We start from the raw sequence: 18,292 nt of genomic DNA on the forward strand, positions 1-18,292 counted from the left end.
CGAGCTCCGCGCACTCTCCAGGCCTCTGCTGTGTCCCGTTTGCTGATGTCCCAGGGGCCACAGGAAGTCACAGGGCCAAGCCCGGAGTCAGTATGAGGGGTACTACAAAGGGTGTGGACTCACCAGGAGTCAGCCTATGACAGTGTCAGTGAGGTTTGGCAGTGAGGTCCATTTCCTGGGGGTAGAGACGTTCCGACTGTATTCAAAGACTGCCTTGAGTATTCACAGTAGCCACAAAGACAGTGACGTTAATAATAATAAACTGTTTTCTAGGGACTTAATATTGAGTTATGCAACTTAAAAACATTTTATCTCTAATCTGTACAGCAACTCACAAGACAAGAATTTGAGTCCCTGATTTATCAGTGAGAAAATCGAAGTTCAAATATGCTAAGTAACTTGCCCAGTGTCCCACATCTAGGATGTGGCTTAAAACTGTCCCGTAGTTCATGAGTGGGATACCCTGGGGCTGTGTTTCTGGAGTCCAGGGACCAGAGGCCCAGCAGCCGCTGGACGCAGGCAGACGGGACTTCTATCAGCGCCCCGTGAGGGACCCCTCCCGCTTATGTCACCACAGTGTCCTACATGACCCTCTGGCTTTATTTCCTGTTGTGACCCCAAGAGCCCTTGTCACTTGGTGGCTGCCTCTTTCCTGACCAGCGGACGTGGGTGTTGTGACTTCCCGGCCCTTCCTCCTGCTGCTCTGTGCCCTCCGGCTTCCCCCACGGCGTCTTCCCTACGTTCCCTCCCTCAGACGATCTGCCTCTTCTCTGAACCCCCGGAGCACTTGCTGATTCAAATCAACCAGTTCAGCACCGGACGTCTTTGACCTTGTGTTGTTACCATGATTATTTTACGTTTTACATCTCTTCTTTTTGTAACTGCCTAGAAAGCAAGGTCTATCTTATACCTTCTCTGGCTTTTCCTGCCCGACCCTCCAAACAGAGTAGATTCTTACTGTGTACTTACTGATGAATTTTATATATGACATATAGTGTCAGCTATACATGTGGGGATTAGAATTGGCACCTGTCAAGACAGGAATTCCACTTGAGTCTGTTTTCTTATGAGAGAGTGGTTGCCAGAGGTTTCATAGTAGTTTGAATCCAAGCATTACATGGCCCTAATGATCTGTTTTGATAATGGGTGAACCCTTTCTGTTAGCTGAAAAGTACACATACACACGGATAAGGTTTTCATACTTGTACTTGTTGCTTCTCTTGTCTTAAATAACAGATAAAAAGCCGGGAGCCATCGTCAACCGTTCCAACTCCGAAAGCAAGAGCAGTGCCGCCGAGCAGACACCAGCACCAGCGCAGATCATCTCCTCCACCTCTTCAGCCAGGAGAGTGAGTAGTTTGGAATTCGTTTGGATAGTTCCCACTGTTGCGGTAACGTACAGTTAGAAAGGCCCTAAAGGTACATTCATGCTTTTTTTTTCCTTTAAATTGAGTATAGTTGATTTACGATGTTGGGTTAGTTTCAGGTATACAGCAAAGTGATTTGGTTATACATACATATATATCTTTTTTTTTTCACATTTTTTTTCCCTTATAGGTTATTACAAAGTACTTAGTAGAGTTCCCTATGCTGTACGGTACAGTAGGTCCATGTTGTTTATCTATTTTGTATATAGTGGTGTGTATCTGTTAATCCCAAACTCCTAATTTATCCCCCCCTCCTTTCCCCTTTGGTAACCATAAGTTTGTTTTCGAAGTCTGTGAGTCTATTTCTGTTTCGTAAATAAGTTCATTTGTATCATCTTTTTAGATTCCACATATAAGCGATATCATATGGTGTTTGTCTTTCTCTGTCTGACTTACTTCACTTAGTATGATAATCTCTAGGTCCATCCATGTTGCTGCAAATGGCATGATTTCACTCTTTTTTATGGCTGAGTAATACTCTGTTGTATATATGTACCACATCTTTATATTCCTGCCTTAGTCAGCTCAGCTGCCATAACAAAATACCACAAACAGGGTGGCTTTAAATAGAAACTTACGTCTCACGGTCTGGAGGCTGGAACTCCAAGATCAAGGTGCTGGCAGGTTCAGTTCATGGTGAGGGCGCTCTTCCTGGCTCTCAGACAACCACCTGGTCTCCAAGTATAATCACACTGGGGGTTAGGGCTTCAGTACGTGGATTTGGAGGAATGGACACGATGTTTGTGTCCATGACTTTGCCCACAATATATTTTAAAAAAGTATAAAGCCATCACCAAACAAATTTGGCTACAGTGTGTTTAGATGACACAGGCCCTAGTAACCTGGGACCAAGGAAGTGTTGTCAGTTGCCTGTTTTCTTCGTATCTGAAGTTGAGGTGAGCGTATGTGAAGCTCAGTTGGGCTGGGAAGATAGCCAGCATCCAGCCTCGATTGTTCTGATGACTGCTCTTCTTTTTTTACTTCTCGTGTTCCATTTTACTTCCCTGAGTTAAGTCCTTATAGTCGATGATGAATGGAGAGCAGAGGTTGAAAGCACTTGTCGAAATACGTGAGTGCCTCCGGCAGCCTCCTCAGGCCGCTCAGAAGCTGCCGGCTCCTCGCCGGTGATGCCGCGGCTCCGCAGCGTGTGGGATCGATGTTGAGGAGAACGGGCCCGAGCTCTTTGGCGTGCAGCTCTTGGACAGCTCTGTACTTCTGCAGATGCTAACTTACTGATCTTCCCAGAGCCTCGTGAACGTGCAGGTGGCATCCTGGTGTCCTTGTGGAGACAAGGCAGCAGAGGCTCAGCTGCGCGCTGGCTCCCGGGAGCGTCCAGTCTCTCAGTCCTGCACACTCCCCCTGCTTCTGCGCGTGACTAAATCGCCTGCTTTTTTAAGAGGAAAAGTCCTAAATTAAAAAAGATACAAACGCACACCCATACTTATTCTACTTTGCTAAAAGAATGCTGGGAAACATTTCTCCCCTCAGAACCAGGGTGGCTTAGAAAGAGCTGACGGGATCGATTCTCTGAAGCTGGAAGGAGTACGTAAATCTGTCCATTCAGACGGTCGGGTAAAAGAAAAAGCTAAGCATGGTTTTACATTTCTACTGCGCTTTCACTGTGCCAGGCGGTAGAGGTGGCCTGGTTCTGGAGAAAGACCGACGCATCTAGCAGAGCCCCCCACGGCCCAGGAAGAGGCCCACGGCTGCTGGTCTGTAGACCAGATGTGCCCCAGCCTGGTCTTCAGGCTGACACTAGTCTGTGATGTTTTCTGTGGTTTATAGCAGGATGAGATGGTTAAGGACAATGGAAGCTTTCCATGAAGCCTTCTTTTCTAATGTTAAAATTACTTCTCTCTTTCTCTTTTTTTTAATGAAATGATGGTACCGGAAATGGTAATCCATTTCTGAAAGCTGTTCTGGCAGAATTTAAAAACTGGCAACTCTGTGACTTGTACCATTTTTCTTTCTTTTTTAATTTTGCTGCTCGCTGAAATCTGAAATGCTTAGAACTGCTGCCCTCGGTCAAATAAACCATTGTCTTGAAATAAGCAGTTAGAATTTGAGTGGAGTGGCCTTTAGCATCTGTGTGCGTGTTACCTTCCATCAGCTTGCCGCAGTCTCATCACAGGACCTTGAAACATAGCGACACCTTGGCCCGCCCTGTGTTTCCCAGTGTCCACGTGTTATAAGAGGGGTAAGCTCTTTGCCAGGGTTGCAGATGGGCATGTTGAGGCCTGGAGAGGTGAGGTGTCCTGTCCCCAGGCACACAGCGGACAGGAGGGGGCGTGTCACCAGGCCTGGGTCAGCACTCAGCCTGCTGTCGTACTCCTCGAGCAGCTCTGCCAGGTGGGAGCTTCTTAGGCTGTCTCTGGCCCAGGAGAAAGGGAGCCCTGCGCGGGCCTGGCCTGCCGCATGCGTCTCCCTGCTCCGCTCCACATCGCCCCACGGAGCTCAGCTGGGGACGGAAAGACCCAACAGGACCTTCCTTTCCTTTGCTTCGTCCCTCGTAGTTCTCTGGCCTTTTCAACAAGCCGGAAGAGCCCAGAGATGAGTCTCCGTCTTCGTGGAGGCTGGGCCTCAGGAAGACCGGCAGCCAGAACGTGCTGGGCGAGGCGGCCAGGTCCAGGGAGGCCCTGCGGGACCGGGGCGCGTCCATCCACCGCTCGGCCTCCAGCCCCCGCATCTCCACTGTGCTGGACACCAGAGAAAAGGTGCAGTTTCCCTCTGTGACAGTGCAACCTCGGGAACAAAGGAAAACATTTTCTAGTCCCTAATTTGATGCTGGAAGTACAGAGTCTTTAAAAGGAGACAGGCATGTTGATTAATCATGTAGCTCTTTGCTTGCTATTACTTGCTTGGCCAAGAAAGAAAGAGACCCCTTTTCCTTTTGGCATATACCTTCTGTTCATTCTTCGTTACCCTCCTTACCTGGGGCAAAAAACTGGGTCAGAAGCATGAAGATTTGGATACGGCCTAAAAGGCTCCTCTGAACCAGTAACAGTATTTATCTTTTTATGTTTAGAAGCAGAGTTCCTTGGTTGGGCTTTCAATCCTAATGAGGTCAGGCAGAGTAGCACTTAGAAGAACAAATCTTAGTGTCTCATTTGTTCATTAATTGTTGTATGATCCGGCTACCTTCTCATCTACTGTTCATCCAGAAGGAGCACGTTTCTGCGTCTTCACTCTGGTTCCAGAGTTCACAGGGCTCGCTTGGTGCACCTCTCTGGGGCTGGGTCTCCTTTAACCACAGACCCCTCGCTCGGTCCTGGGTTTCCGGAGACACTCGGGCCCGAGGTGTGTGGGCTGGATGAGCTCTGGGGCCCATTTGTACCTGAGGCTGCATTTCGAGGAGAAGAACTCGAGAGTGCAGTTGCTGTCTGTGGCTCTTCAGAAGCTCCCTGTCTTTGTAGGGCTGCTGCTTGGTGTGATAGGTGCTGCTCTTTCCTGTTTGATGGCCCTGGCTTTTCCCAGGAGAACTGTTTCCCTACATGTTGGTTTTTAATGGAGGAGAGTTGGGAATGAGCCTTTGAATGCTAACCTTTTTTAATACCACTCAAACTGGAATTGGTATTGAATATGGAAGTAAGATTATATAGGTATATTAAGTTCTGGTTTTTTACCCAAAATGTTTTCCTCTGTGTCAGAACTCTGCCTTCCCTGTGCGTTCCTTGTTTTGATTTTACAGGAGCGAGAAAGCAGAAGCTCTTTCAGCGCAGTGGGGCCGCGGAGGCTGAGCGCTGCCAGCGACCTGGAGGAGAAGGAGAACAGGTACTCCGCACCGGGGCCCCACGGCCGCCCTCCCACCCCGGAGCCCTAGCCCTCCGCCCGCGCCTTGCCGGTGCTGGACCATCAGCTCGACCCTCCCGTGTGGGTTCGCTTTAGTCCACAGCTGGCTCTGTGCACGTGGGGTCTGTGTCCACCGGAGGCTCAGGCGCTCCTCGTGCCAGGACAGGGCCTGTCCCCTGGGGAACACTAAAAATGTGGTTATTTAATTGAATTGATCAACTTCTAATTTGTAAGTAAAGTCTTCCTCATCAGTTAAAATGAATATGGGAATGTTGAGGTATCGCTGCATCTCAGAGCAGAGCCTGGGCTAGAGCCTTGCTTCTCAAGGTGCGGTCCTCCAGCCAGCAGCACCGGGGCCACTGGAAGCCGTTAGCAGTGCAGAGTCTCAGTCCCGCCCAGACCTGCTGAAGTAGATGGACGCTTGCACAAAGTCCCCTCGGTGGTTGAAAGGCGCGTTAAAGCTTCGGAAGAACTGCCCTGGGGGACCTCCCCGGGTTACCAGCTGTGGTTAGGAAGAGGTGCCAGGGCCACTCCTGGGCGTCGCCCGTGTAGGAAGCTGAGGAGGCTCCTTCACTTGCGCGCACGTCCTCTCTGCCTCCCCCGTCCCGCCTCTGCTTGCTTTGAGCAGCCCACACCGGGCTGACCTGCCAGGCTTTCTAACTGAGGAACGAAGTGGCCCCTCCTTACGAAAGGGCTCCAGATTCACACCACAAGCAGTTGGTACCTACTGAGATGGGTTGGCTTTGAAGTTGCTAAAAGGAGGCAGACATGAAGCCTTAACCAGTCCCCCATCTGTGTGGGGAGACAGGTGTATGAACACCTGTCTCTTGAAAAGGGCCCCGTTGCTGTCTCTGCAGCCACATGCACTCCGCCTGCCCGGCCCCCCCTCCCAGTTTATGCTGTGCCCTGGGCAGAGGGCGGGGCCAGTGTTTTGTTTTGTGTCCGTCCTGCATCCACAGAGAGTCGGCTGCTCACCTGGTGCGGAGTGGCCCCCCCGCCCGCCAGCTGCGGAGGGACGAAGCGGAGGGGAGTGAATCTCTGCAGACGACCGCCCCTTCCACCTACGTGACAACCTACCTGAAAAGGTACCAGGCTCCAAGGCTGGGAGGTGGTTTCCTTCACTCTGGCCGTGGGCAGATGGGCAGTAAATTGCATGCCTTTTTATACCCAGTTAGCACCACAGAAACGAATCAAGAACTGAATTGCTCTTAGATTTCTTGGGAGTGACATCTTAAGTAATTTTAAATCAAAGTTAATTTCTTTACCTAACTGAATCAGAGTAAGCTAATTCCAAGTTCTCCCCACAGACAGATCTGAATATATACTCCGTCCTTTCAGTCCTGTAAAATCTTCAGCCAGATATGACTTCGGGTAGACTCTGAGCAGGACTGAATTTAAGTCGCCCTTGCCCGGTAGCCAGCTCTCCTTCCTCAGCTCAAGTCACGCTTTGGGGGGAGGCAGGGAGGGGCCTGTAGGGTGTAGCGGGGGCAGGATGGGGACAGATGTTAATTGCATTAAAAAAAATTTCATATTGAAGCCTGTTAATTTAGGGACTTGAGTTGTTTTTTTTTTTTTTATGACTTTAATGGCCCTCAGATCCATCAAGATATGAAACTCGCAAGTCTGGTGCAGAGAAGGTACCTGGGTTTCCTTCCCCTTTTCTCATCTGTATACCCCTTTCTGCAGTTATCTTCTTTGCCATGTACCAGCCAGCAAGCAAGGCACCTTTGCCAGAGCCATTAAGCTATAAGACACACTTAATTAATATTTCCATTTGAACTTCGCTGCTGATGTGAAGGAATCTGATTCTCATTGCTTCCTCTGAATTCTTTCTTCACTTGTACTCTCTCAACCAAACCCCTCCAACTGCCTCATCATGCCACAGCTTTCATCAGTAGGTTTTTAGGTGATTCTTGGCTACCCTAGCTAGGCACAGGCTTTGGCCACAGACTATGTGTTTGGAATCAAAACCTATTTTCACTTGATAGGAATAATCTCGTCAACCAGTTAATGTCGGAATGTGGAGACTGTGCCATAAATCAAACAGCCACTGTCACCTTTTAACGCCCTTCAGTTCTGCAGATACGTCCTGTGAGAGAGGGCTCAGCTTTGAAAGGGAGCAGGTACAATTCATTGATGCCACTGAAGCTTCGTCCTACAGCCTCAGTGTTTTTGGCTTTAATGAGGCTGTTGCCTGTTTGTCTTCGAGGGTGAGGCCTTAGTCTGAATAGATAACTTATTACTCGTTGTAGCTGGATCCAAGCTGAAACCAGGACCAAGAAAACTTCTCTAAGAAAAGAATGTTCTAAAACTTAGGAAAGATGAAGGTGGCATCTTCATCTTTAATGTTCAGGCCTGGTGTTATTTTGTGGTAGGGTTGGTGGCTTTCTGGATCCAAGTCATCAGCAGATGGATGGAGTGAGTAGTGTTTGGTTTCACAGATGTCGTTTGGCATAATCATGGTGAACAGAGGAGAGGGGACACTTCTCTTTAGGGTGGGAAGCGTGCTTAATTATGTGAGCATGTTTGAGAAAATATCTACAGCTTGCTCTATACCTTGGACTTCCAAAGCTTTTCTTCTGTAATCCTAAAGCACTTTTTTATTTTACAAATCTTATTTTATGATCTTTCACAAGGAAAGAATCATATACAATCACTGTTTCAAACAGAAAGTGTGGATAGACATTTGTCATTCTTGGACTATGCCAAACCTCAGAAACTTTCCATTTTCAGTCTCCTTATTTTTTAGGCAGAAATTCCTTTTATAACAGCCCAGTAAAATGCATCTTTTGTCAAAGAAGTCTTCCTGGCTTTTTTGGGTCACCCCCGCCTCAAGTGTTTCATTACTATTATAGTCAAGAAGTTTTTAAAAAAATTCTAATCCAAATAATTTTTTGCCGCAGTTGAGATGGTTCCTACCTTTCTTCAGCTGAGACAGGGGAAGGCTGTTCTCTGTTGCCTGTACAGTATTACTTGCTAGACCTAAACCTTGAAATCCTCCCAAGGCGTTTTGGCCTCTGTCCTCTTCTCTACTCTTTAATCCTGAGTCTCTGCTCCAAACCCTCTGCAGATTCTCGGGCTCACTTTAGCTTTTGCAGTGTTGCTTCTGTCTCCGGGAAGCAGCTGGGGTTGCGTGACTTTGTCGGGGGTGTTGGAGTTCTTCTTTCCAGCGCGCTGCCTCTGCCGCCCGTCTTCCCCTCCCCCAGCCCCACTCCACCCGTGCGCTCGGCTCCCTCCTTTCTGTTGCTCTTCATCTCTCCTCCTCCCCGCGCCTTCCCTCTGTGGGGTGATGGACAGAGGCCTGCGTGCTGCCGGGGCGCTGCTCGAGCTGGGCTGGGGCCCTCCGCTTCCCAGCTGTCGTGCCCTCTCTCCATCCACCTCCTTTAAGCGCGTAGTCTGGGTGGGGAGGTGGTGCTGGGAGGGGGGCGAGCAGCGTGTCCTGAAGGAAGTGACCGTGTGCTGTTTTGCAGTGCGTCCTGTGGTGGACGTAGTGGCCCCTCAAGCCCCTACCTCTCAGCCAATCACAACCCACCTCCTGCTGCCTCACTCATTACCATTGGTTCCTCCAGCTCTGGGGCGGCAGGTGGCAGCCCGCCGCCTGCTCCCCCGCTCCACTCAGTGCAGACACTGCTGCATCTGCGCACCACGCAGGTAAGGCTGCTGGGGGCCGCTGGAGTCACATCTGGAGGCTCCAGCCAGGAGACTCCGGACTCCTGGAGAGTGTCCCTGAGTCAGTGAGGACGCTTTTGCTCTGACCTGTTTCGGCCAGGCAGCAGCTGCTCGTCAGGTAACCGTAGGGCATGCTTAGGCCTTGCCTCCTGGTAGCTCTCCCAGCTGGGTTACAACGTAAGGGCCCCAGCTATTGTGCTAAATCGCATGTTACAAACAGCCCACATGTCATTTATACTAATTTCCCAGGAAGTATCAGGAGGAATCTCTTCTGTTTACTCTTTTTGGAAGATGGCATTCAACCCAAATCGAAAGGGACGCTAATTCTTTTCCCAGAAGCCTCCTACAGCCCCCTTCTGAGAATTTCTAGCAGTGAGTGTTTTGCGGCACCCACTGTGGGAAGGAGGAGATGTGTGTTTGTCTCCATTCTGTTGCCGGCTGACACCTTGGTTTCTAGCTCATCTGAGGGGTGGCACGGGCAGAGTGTCATGTGAACCTGGGGCAGAACTTCAGCTGTGGTTGTGAATGTGGTCAGAGATATTTTCCTTTGGGTGCAGCACAGGGGCTCCTCCACTGGGTCTTGTTTCTACAGCTGACACAAAAAAAATGAAAAATGTCATCGAGGCCAGTGTTGCAGCAAGGACACGGCTGGTGGTGGTGCCCGACTGGTGCCCGACTGGCCACTGGGTTTCTTTTCCTGACAAAAGTGGGGCTCATTTGTTTGGCCAGGTGGGGTGGCTTATGATGGACTGCTTCTAACAATACTGTATGATTATTTATACATTTACTAGGCCCCATAACAATCCATTTGCACAGGCATGGTTAACGTTAGCCCCACAGATGGAGACACTGAAGCACAGAGAGGCTACTGATTAATTCAGAGCGAGGCCTGGGAAAGAATGGTAATGGCCACCCTTTGTTGAACCCCAGCGTGTGCCAGGCATGGGGCTCGTACTGTACAGAATTACATCAGGACTTGCTTTACTCACACATAACAGTGTATCCAAATGATACTGACTAGGTTTATTTTAAAGGTTTATTTTTTTTCTCTCAGTTAAGACAGTCCAGAAATAGGCAGTGCTGGCACATAGCTCCAGAGCCACCAAAGGGTCTGTGTTCCTTCTGTCTTTCCGCTTCACAATGTTTAGATTGTGGCTTCCATTTCCATGGGTTGCCTAATGGTCCAAAATAGCTGCTAGCGTTCTAGCCATCATGGCTGTATTCTAGGCAGGGAGGAGGAGGAAAGGGGGAAGTATGCGAAGAGGGAATGCCTCTGAACTGAGAATTTCCCCAGACGCACTGATCTTCTGCTCGTGTCTCCCTGGCCACCTCTAGCGACCAGGGAGACTTTGAAAAGTGTGGATTTTTAGCTAGGCACATTGATGCCTTGAATAATAGGGTCCTGTTAGTAAGGAGGGAAAGGGACATGAACATGGGTGAGGCAGCTGGCTGTGTTACATGTGGTCCTAAAGAGCCCTCCAGTGTATGGGACATTATCCTCATTTTATGGATGAGGAAGCTGAGACCAAAAATATGATGATCTGCCCGAGGTCACTCGGCCAGGAAGGAACAACCGCGGCAGGATTGGAGCCTGGATTTGTGCGTTTGGGGGCTCTTTGCTTTTTCACTATTTTCTTTCCACTGAGTTTATCTTTTATTGTGGGCACTATACTGAGTGTTCCACAGACATTTGATTTAACCATCACAAGATCCCTGCAGTTCAAGGCAGCATTATCCCCATTTTACAGGGACGAGATCGGAGAGGTTACACTCAGAGCCTCCGATCCCTGCTCTGGAGCTTCTTCTGTTCGGATCCTAACAACCTCCTTGTAAAATTATATACTTCAAAATAATAGTAAGAATCCTATTCTGTAATTTGACAAATAAAATCCTTGGCATTTCTCCAGCGTAAGAAATTGCAGAGACCGAAGCATGTTATTAAGCTAAAAGGAATTCCATGTAAGGTTTCGATAAGTGTAATGATTTCATAGCTTTGTTCCTGGCTGATTTTATTAGTGCTTCCTATAGGCTCGTACATCTTGTAAGTCTGAGGAATTATTTGCCTTCATTTTTTAAATAAAAAAATGAATGTGAAATTTCACCTTTTTTCTGAGCTATTAATTGCTTCTGGAGAAGCAATTGTATTTTTTAGATACCACTTCAAAACTGTTCTAATTTTATACTGGCATCTAGGTACCATATTTAGGTTTTTATGATCTGATTAATTCTTTCAAGCTTATTATAATAATGTGATTATTTGAAAATGAGCTTATAGCTCCTTATAAGCATTCTGGTAATTCTAAGTAGGTGAAAAAAAACCCAGATTTTTAGCATTCATTATTTTCATTTCTTTCTCCATCTTTGTGAGTATCAATTTTGGATCTCTGTTACCCCAGCAACAAGCTGTGACATCACAAATGATAGCTTTTTGGGTGGAAAGCCAATGGTTGATCTCAACTCTTTGTTAAGAAACAAAGGTCTTGTTTTCATGTAAATGAATGTAATTGTACAGCTTGCTGTTGGAAAGTCTGTAGTTAAGGTTGCGTGTAGAATCCTGTTAGTTTTGGTTTCAGTCTCTCCTGTCTGCAGTTACGAATACGGACAATCAGGCATTTGGTTCCGTGGAAAGAGAGCAGTTGCTAAGCTAGGTGAGGTTGCGGAGTGTCTGTCGAGTGTATCTGGGTGATCCAGGAGGACGGCCGTCCGCTGTGAGGCCACCACAGGCACTCACTGCCCGGGACTGAAGGGCAGTGACGTGATCGTAAGTGACTTCAGTGTCTGTTGTGTGTGTGTGGAGACCAGATGGTGCTCAGGACTCATTCAGAGCTCTCTCGCATGTGTCACTATCTTGCCTTGTGCCATAGCTAATCAAAAAACAATTTTTTTCTAATCTCAAGTAAAAAATATTTTCCGTAAAACATAACTGCTTGGGCAGAAGATATCAGACGGAAAGCGTAATCACTGTTCTAAGATTTAAGAGCTCAGAATTAAGAAAGCAGACCAACCCCAGACAAATTCTGAGCGAGAAGATTCTCTGGGTAAACCCACCTCGAAGCTCTGTCTCTACCACTGCGTTGTGTGCGTGCCTGACCGTTCTCTTTCTGCTTGTGTCCTTTTGATTTCAGGCCTCCTTACAAATCCCAGGCTGACTCCGCAGCGGAGAGAACAGTAGACGGTGTCTCTTGCGGCACCCCGCTCTGTGTGATCACGAATCGCCCCCCACCTAGCACTGCCAATGGGGTTACAGCTGCCGCTCTGCTCTCCACTCCTGGAACGGACTCCTCTGTGGAAGCCAGGGAGAGGAGGAGGTGTGTTACGACTGATGTCACTTGTGGGGTTCTGCTTTGAGGTAGTAGGTAGCGGGGTGGGCGTGAAGTGTTTTCCCCAGCCGCACATACTTCTGTGAAAACGAGTCTTCATGTTACAGCGTGGGTTTTCTCTTTTGCCTCTGGGAGATTTTTGGTGGAGATCTTAATTCTTTCTGATTATTTAACGTAGGTACTTCTTCTGTTATGGATCTGTGGGCATTTCTTCTTTCTGTTTGTCTTACGAGAGAGATGGCTGTCAGGCACTGTTTCCCCCTTTTGTGACGGAGCAGCTGAGCAGAGAGAAGTGTCTTTGGTTTGGCTCTGGTGGTCCACGACGACTGCTGGCAGCAGAGAAGAGCAGTGATACGATAAAAGGCTCAGAGAAACGGAGCTAGGATGTGCAGTTTTGATGAATCTGAGACGAATACCAGAAAAGGAAGTGGATGGCACATGATGATACTGTAGAGGGATGGTGGCCAACTGTTCTGCAGGCTCCTTGGAGGGATGGTGGGAGCAGCCGTGAGCGGACCTCAGAGAGATCTAAGGCAGGAGCTGAGAGAACCTTCTGAGACAATGGAAGGTGTGACCAAGGAGAGCAGGCCATTTTCTTCCACTAGAAGAAGTGGTAAAAGTAGAATGCATTCCATTTGGGAGTTTCAGATCTACATAAAGACTGAAGCCATAATTATCCCTTTTTTAAGACTAGAAAAAGAGGTCAAATCTTACCAAAATTTAGATTTCACTTTGACTTCATTTTATTTTGAATATCCAAAGGAAGGAGGTGTATATTTCCGAGTGTCTATATGTGTAACAAGGCAGCGTGTCGTTTCAGCTACAAGGTACAATGAGTTAAACTTTTTAGACATTCGTTTATTATAAAGATAGCTCTAAGACTTGCATCTTGCGAAGAAACAGAAGGAAGATGTTAAGTTGAAAAAGAGTGTTTTTCTTCCTTTCCTCCCTTTCTTTTTTCATTTCTTTACGTACAACTTGAAGAAATTCCATTTTCTGGGCTAAGAGATTGCAGAGTTAACAGTTGTCATCTTTTAATAGGCTTACAGCCAGGAAAGTTTTAATAAATCAATCTTCAATATTTAATGTCTATGTATTTCATAGCTCAGACGTTACTTAGATACTGTTAGTTTCATCTAGAAACTAAATGCGAAAGCAATCTTTCATTAGCTGGGGAAAAAACTCCCTTTAAAAACTCCTTCTGAGCCGAGACAAGTGAAATGAGTTAAATTCATCATTAAGATCATGGTCCCTGGAAGGATGCGTAAACCGGGTTCTTTATCAAACTGCATTATTAAATATTTAGTTGCATGAACCATTATTTAGAGAAATCTAGAGAAACGATTGCTGTCTTCTGGGCATTTTATAACCTGTGATCAGTAACCTGTTACAGATTGTGATTTTTGTTTTAGAAGTTTTATTCAAGCCACAAATATTTATTGAGTACCAGCCGTGTGCCACATGTTTTATAGAACTAGGATGTCTTTCCTCAAGGAGCAGCAAATGTAAGAATAAAAGAATTGGGTCAAGATAGTAATGAATTGTAATATGAATGTGGTATATCAAGATGAGTGCACTTTAGGGATGGCACAAAATAGGTATAGATATTCGTTAGATAAATAATAATTATTAGATAATAAAATAAATAGCTGGCACAAGATAAATAGCTGGGAGCGTATTAGATAAAGAGCTGTTGGACTCAGTCAGTTGATCTGTAGCAGCGTTTATTCCTTCCAGAATTTGCTGAGCACCTGCTGTTGCCAGATACTGTGACAAGCCCAGACCGCACAGCCATGAGCTGATGAGTATGGTCTGAGCCGCTGCGAAGTGTATACGCTAGTGAAGAGGAACGAGGGTGATTACACTTGTGATAGATGCTGTGCGTGGTGCTTTACAGAAGATCCGCGTACTGTAGACTCGCCTTCTCGGGCTGGGGGGGTGGGGTCAGAGAAAGTCCCCCTCGGGGTGTGATGCCCGAGTGAGAACTGCAGGGCAGATAACAGCCAGGGGAGGGGGAGGGGCGGGCGTTCCAGGCAGAGCAGACAGCCACCGCAGAGACACCAAGGCGGGGGACGGTGCTCGATCCTTCGGAGACGCTGGAAGGAGACATGGTGGCTGGAGTGTAGCGAGTGAGGGACAGAGCCGTCTGCGGTGAGGCCCGCGGCGCAGGCAGGGCTCCGTGATGCAGCTCACCCCCAGCGAGGAGGTTGTGGGTTTATGTGCCGAGAACCATGGTGAGCCACCGGAAGAGTTTTTTGAACCGCTTTGCAGAGATGTGCTTCACACAGCATGTAATTCACCAGTTCAACGCAGCCATCACCACAGTCAATTTTAGAGCATTTTCATCACCTTAAAAAGAAAGCCCGTAGCCTTCAGCTGTCGCCACCCCGTCTCCCCCTGCCCCCGAGGCCTAAGCAACCACTCCTCTACTTTCTGCTTCTGTCAAGTTGCGTGCTCTGGAGATTTCATCCAAATGGAATCAGTATGTGGTCTTCTGTGACTGGCTCCTTTCCCTCAGCAGCGTGTTTTCAAGAGTCATCTGTGTTGTGGCGTGCATCAGTACTTTATTCTTTTCATGGCCGGATACTGTTTCGTTACGTGGATATACTGCATTTTGTGTGCCATTCATGGGGTGGGGGACATTTGGGTTGTCTCCACCTTTCAGCTATTTGAAGAATATTATTATAAACATTCATGTACAAGTTTTTGTGTGAACATATGTTTTCATTTCTCTTGGGTGTGTACCTAGGAGTAGAATTTCTGGGTCATCTGTCAGTAGAAGGTTTGAGACAAAAAAAAAAGTTGATGTGACTTACATTTTAAAAAATTCTGCCTTTTAAACTCTGGTTGCAGTAGTACATACGAAGTGGACAGGGGAAGAATGGACAGGAATGGATGTGAGATGACCAGTTAGGACACCCCTGCAGAGGAGCGAGCGTGAAGAAGACCAGTAGCTGGCACTGAGGTAGTCGTTGGAGGAGACAGAAAAGAGTGAATGTGCTCAACGTTTGTTTAGGAGGTGGTTCCAGCAGCACGGCAGACAGGCCCACAGGGCCCTGTTCCTATTATAAACAGACGAAAGGGTGGCTCAGTTCAGAAGAATGAAAGAGAACTCCCAGCTGACAAAAATGAAGAGACCCCAGAAGCCAGAATGGTCTGAGTGGCCCAGGGTGGAATGAGACCTGGAGCCTGGAGGCTCTGGTTTAGCGCCGTGGGTGGATGTAGGACGCGTGGCTGTGGACCTGGCTAGGCTTGGATCCACCACCAAGAACCTGAGTAGAGCTGGAATTCTCAAAGGGCTGCCCAGTTCTTTGCCCACGGTCCAAAGATGTGTCAAGAGTCCAGGCAGGTTTTTTTCTTAAGAATATATATAGGGACCTCCCTGGTGGCACGGTGGTTAAGAATCCGCCTGCCAATGCAGGGGACACGGGTTTGAGCCCTGGTCCGGGAAGATCCCACATGCCACGGAGCAGCTGAGCCCATGCGCCACAACGACTGAGCCTGCGCTCTAGAACCTGTGAGCCACAGCTACTGAACCTGCATGCCAAAGCTACTGAAGCCCACGTGCCTAGAGCCCGTGCTCCGCAACAAGAGAAGCCACCACAATGAGAAGCCCGCGCGCCGCAACGAAGAGTAGGCCCCGCTCGCCGCAACTAGAGAAAGCCCGTGCGCAGCAACAAAAACCGAACACAACCCCAAAATTAATCGATCAGTCAATCAATCCACTTCTTACCTAAAAAAAAAAAAGACTGTATATATATATATATATATTTTGGTTTTTTTCGTTTTTTTGCGGTACGCGGGCCTCTCACTGCTGTGGCCTCTCCCGTTGTGGAGCACAGCCTCCGGACGCGCAGGCTCAGCGGCCACGGCTCACGGGCCCAGCCGCTCCGCAGCATGTGGGATCTTCCCGTACCGGGGCACGAACCCGTGTCCCCTGCATCGGCAGGCGGACCCCCAACCACTGTGCCACCAGGGAAGCCCTATATTTTTTAAAGAATATGTTTATATATTCTTTCTGAGATTCTTCTCCAGTATAGGTTATTACAAGATATTGAATACAGTTTCCTGTGTTATACAGTAGTCTTTGTTGTCAGAAAAATCTTTTGTGGGATATTTTTACTACCCATATAGTTTGGAAATCCCAAGCCAAGAATTTAACATAGGAAGTAGGTCTGTACTCTTAAAATTTGGGGGCCATCATGGCACAAACAAATTCAAAGATACCTTGAAGATAAACACATCTTCAACCTGGGGCCCAAGGGATTTCTGTACAGCAGTCCCCACCAGAGACAAACTCACAGAACACTGTGAACACTGGAGAGGGAGAGGCACCATGAGGGAGAGCTCCCGGGCAGGGTCTAGATGCTCAGGATGCAGACGAGCGGCAGACAGCAACCTCAGACCGTGACTTCAGTCGGTGATGTCGACAAAGATTAGTCAGTTGATCTCAGAAAGAAGCGGAGCATTTTATTTGAGCCAGATTTGAGGGTTATAACCCGGAAGAACATCTCAGCGAGCTCCAAGAACCGTTCCTCCCGTTAGAGGTCACGGCACAGTAGCATAAGTTCTTGAGACACAAGGCTGTACGCGAAATGACGTCTTATTGACAGGTCACACAAGCCACGTCTGAGCGTCATCGTGGCCCCATCAAGAAGGAAGGTTATCTCTAAGGCGCTGTCTCGTTGCTGCTGGGAGAACACTGCTCTTCGTGGCTGAGCAGGTGTTCCTGCCGACGGAGGTTTGGTCGATGTAAAATGCAGATACGCCCTGCACAGTAAGGGGGAGAGTGGGGCCAGAGGGCAGAGCAGATGTGCTTATGTTTGAATTGTTCTTGTCTTGCCATAAGATATGAACTTGATTTCACAGTAACAATAGTTAGAAGTGACCAGCTGTACTAAAGCTAGAGCGAGCATCTAGAGGAGCAGTGAGGTAAGTGCATCAGGAGTAGCTGTTGAGACAGAAGATGTTGCAGACGCACTGAGGTATCTGGTAGAGAGCTGCTACGGGAACCTGCGTGTGTAAGGCGTCTAACAGCCGTCTAGGGAGAGGCTGCCGTGTGCCCGGTGCAGGGGCGTTACAGATCCAAGGTCAGGGAAAAGCTAGAGCGTGTCCGTGTGGAAGGCAGCTCAGAAGCTGCAGCACAGTGTCCGATGTGGGAACAGAGCGGGTCTGGAGTAGAGGGGCAGGGAAGGGGCTGCAGAGGAGGTGCCTGGGCTTGAGTTTTGAGAGGCTGGTCGTAACAGGAGGGTGGTATTTTAGAGGGACCTGAGAAATTCGGGGACAAGTTCACTGTGCCTGGCACTGGGAGGAGGGCAAGGCCAGTGCAGCGTTTCCGCAGGTGTCTTGTGTGAAGTAGATTTGGATGCAGAAAAAAAGTGTTCTGTGGCCCAGCGGATTTGTGAAACGACGGCTTAAACACAGGTAAACACAGGTTGCTCCAAAACCTGGGGATCGCTCCTCTCCAGGGCGTGGGGCTGGTTAGAATTTGCACAGTTGCCAAATTTCTGTGTCCATCGATTAGTTTTGTTTTTTCACAGAAACCTGACTGGTACTCCATTGGGAATACTTTGGAAATTGTGGCGCTAGAGAGAGGTGGGCAGGAACCACATGGTGTAGTTTCTGTCTGTGCTGTGCTGAGAAACTTGAACTTCCGCTCTCAGAGCTGTGGACTGGAGTGCTTTCAGCCGGGGAATGGCTTGATCGAATAAAACGTCATTTAAGCCTTTACAGAATTAAAGCCGTTTAATTCAGTTTCTCCTTCAGACAAACACACGCTGAAAGAAAACAAGCACATGTTTTGAAAACAGCTAAATTTCCCTTCTGAAAGAGCATGCTGGGTACTAATTCTTCTCGTGAAGCCGCAGCTTGCTCTGTAACCAGCTCCTTGTGGAAGCATTTTGGCTCTTGCTGGGAAATGGAGGCCTGGAGCCTGTGTTGACAGGTCCCGTTGGAAACAATTAGCGTCAGGCAAATGGGTCTTGAAACTGGCCATAGCAAGCCCTGACCAGCAGAAAAGTCATCTCAGAAAGAATCCCTGTTTGCGGGGTAACTAGAGCTCGTGCATTGGGGTGTGGGTCTTCCCAT

General features: G+C 48.1%; 1 protein-coding gene across 11 annotated transcripts in view; it reads left to right on the plus strand.

Annotated features, from left to right (window-relative positions):
• The window catches only part of PPP1R12B (protein phosphatase 1 regulatory subunit 12B), a 193,131-nt gene that overhangs the window by 69,725 nt on the left and 105,114 nt on the right, over positions 1-18,292 (plus strand). For 6 of the 11 annotated variants that reach the window (XM_059999013.1, XM_059999022.1, XM_059999008.1 and 3 more), the window contains exons 9-13: positions 1,237-1,349; positions 3,941-4,141; positions 5,116-5,198; positions 6,176-6,301; positions 12,011-12,193. In XM_059999013.1, coding sequence (XP_059854996.1) covers positions 1,237-1,349; positions 3,941-4,141; positions 5,116-5,198; positions 6,176-6,301; positions 12,011-12,193 — 706 coding nt within the window. Of the gene's footprint in view, positions 1-1,236; positions 1,350-1,557; positions 3,906-3,940; positions 4,142-5,115; positions 5,199-6,175; positions 6,302-6,812; positions 6,854-8,686; positions 8,796-12,010; positions 12,194-18,292 lie in introns of those variants that run through there. The other 5 variants (XM_059999055.1, XM_059999064.1, XM_059999082.1 and 2 more) reach the window with 5 other exon arrangements.

The sequence above is a fragment of the Delphinus delphis genome, chromosome 1 (genome assembly GCF_949987515.2).
Source record: "Delphinus delphis chromosome 1, mDelDel1.2, whole genome shotgun sequence".
NCBI classification, from domain to species: Eukaryota; Metazoa; Chordata; class Mammalia; order Artiodactyla; family Delphinidae; genus Delphinus; species Delphinus delphis.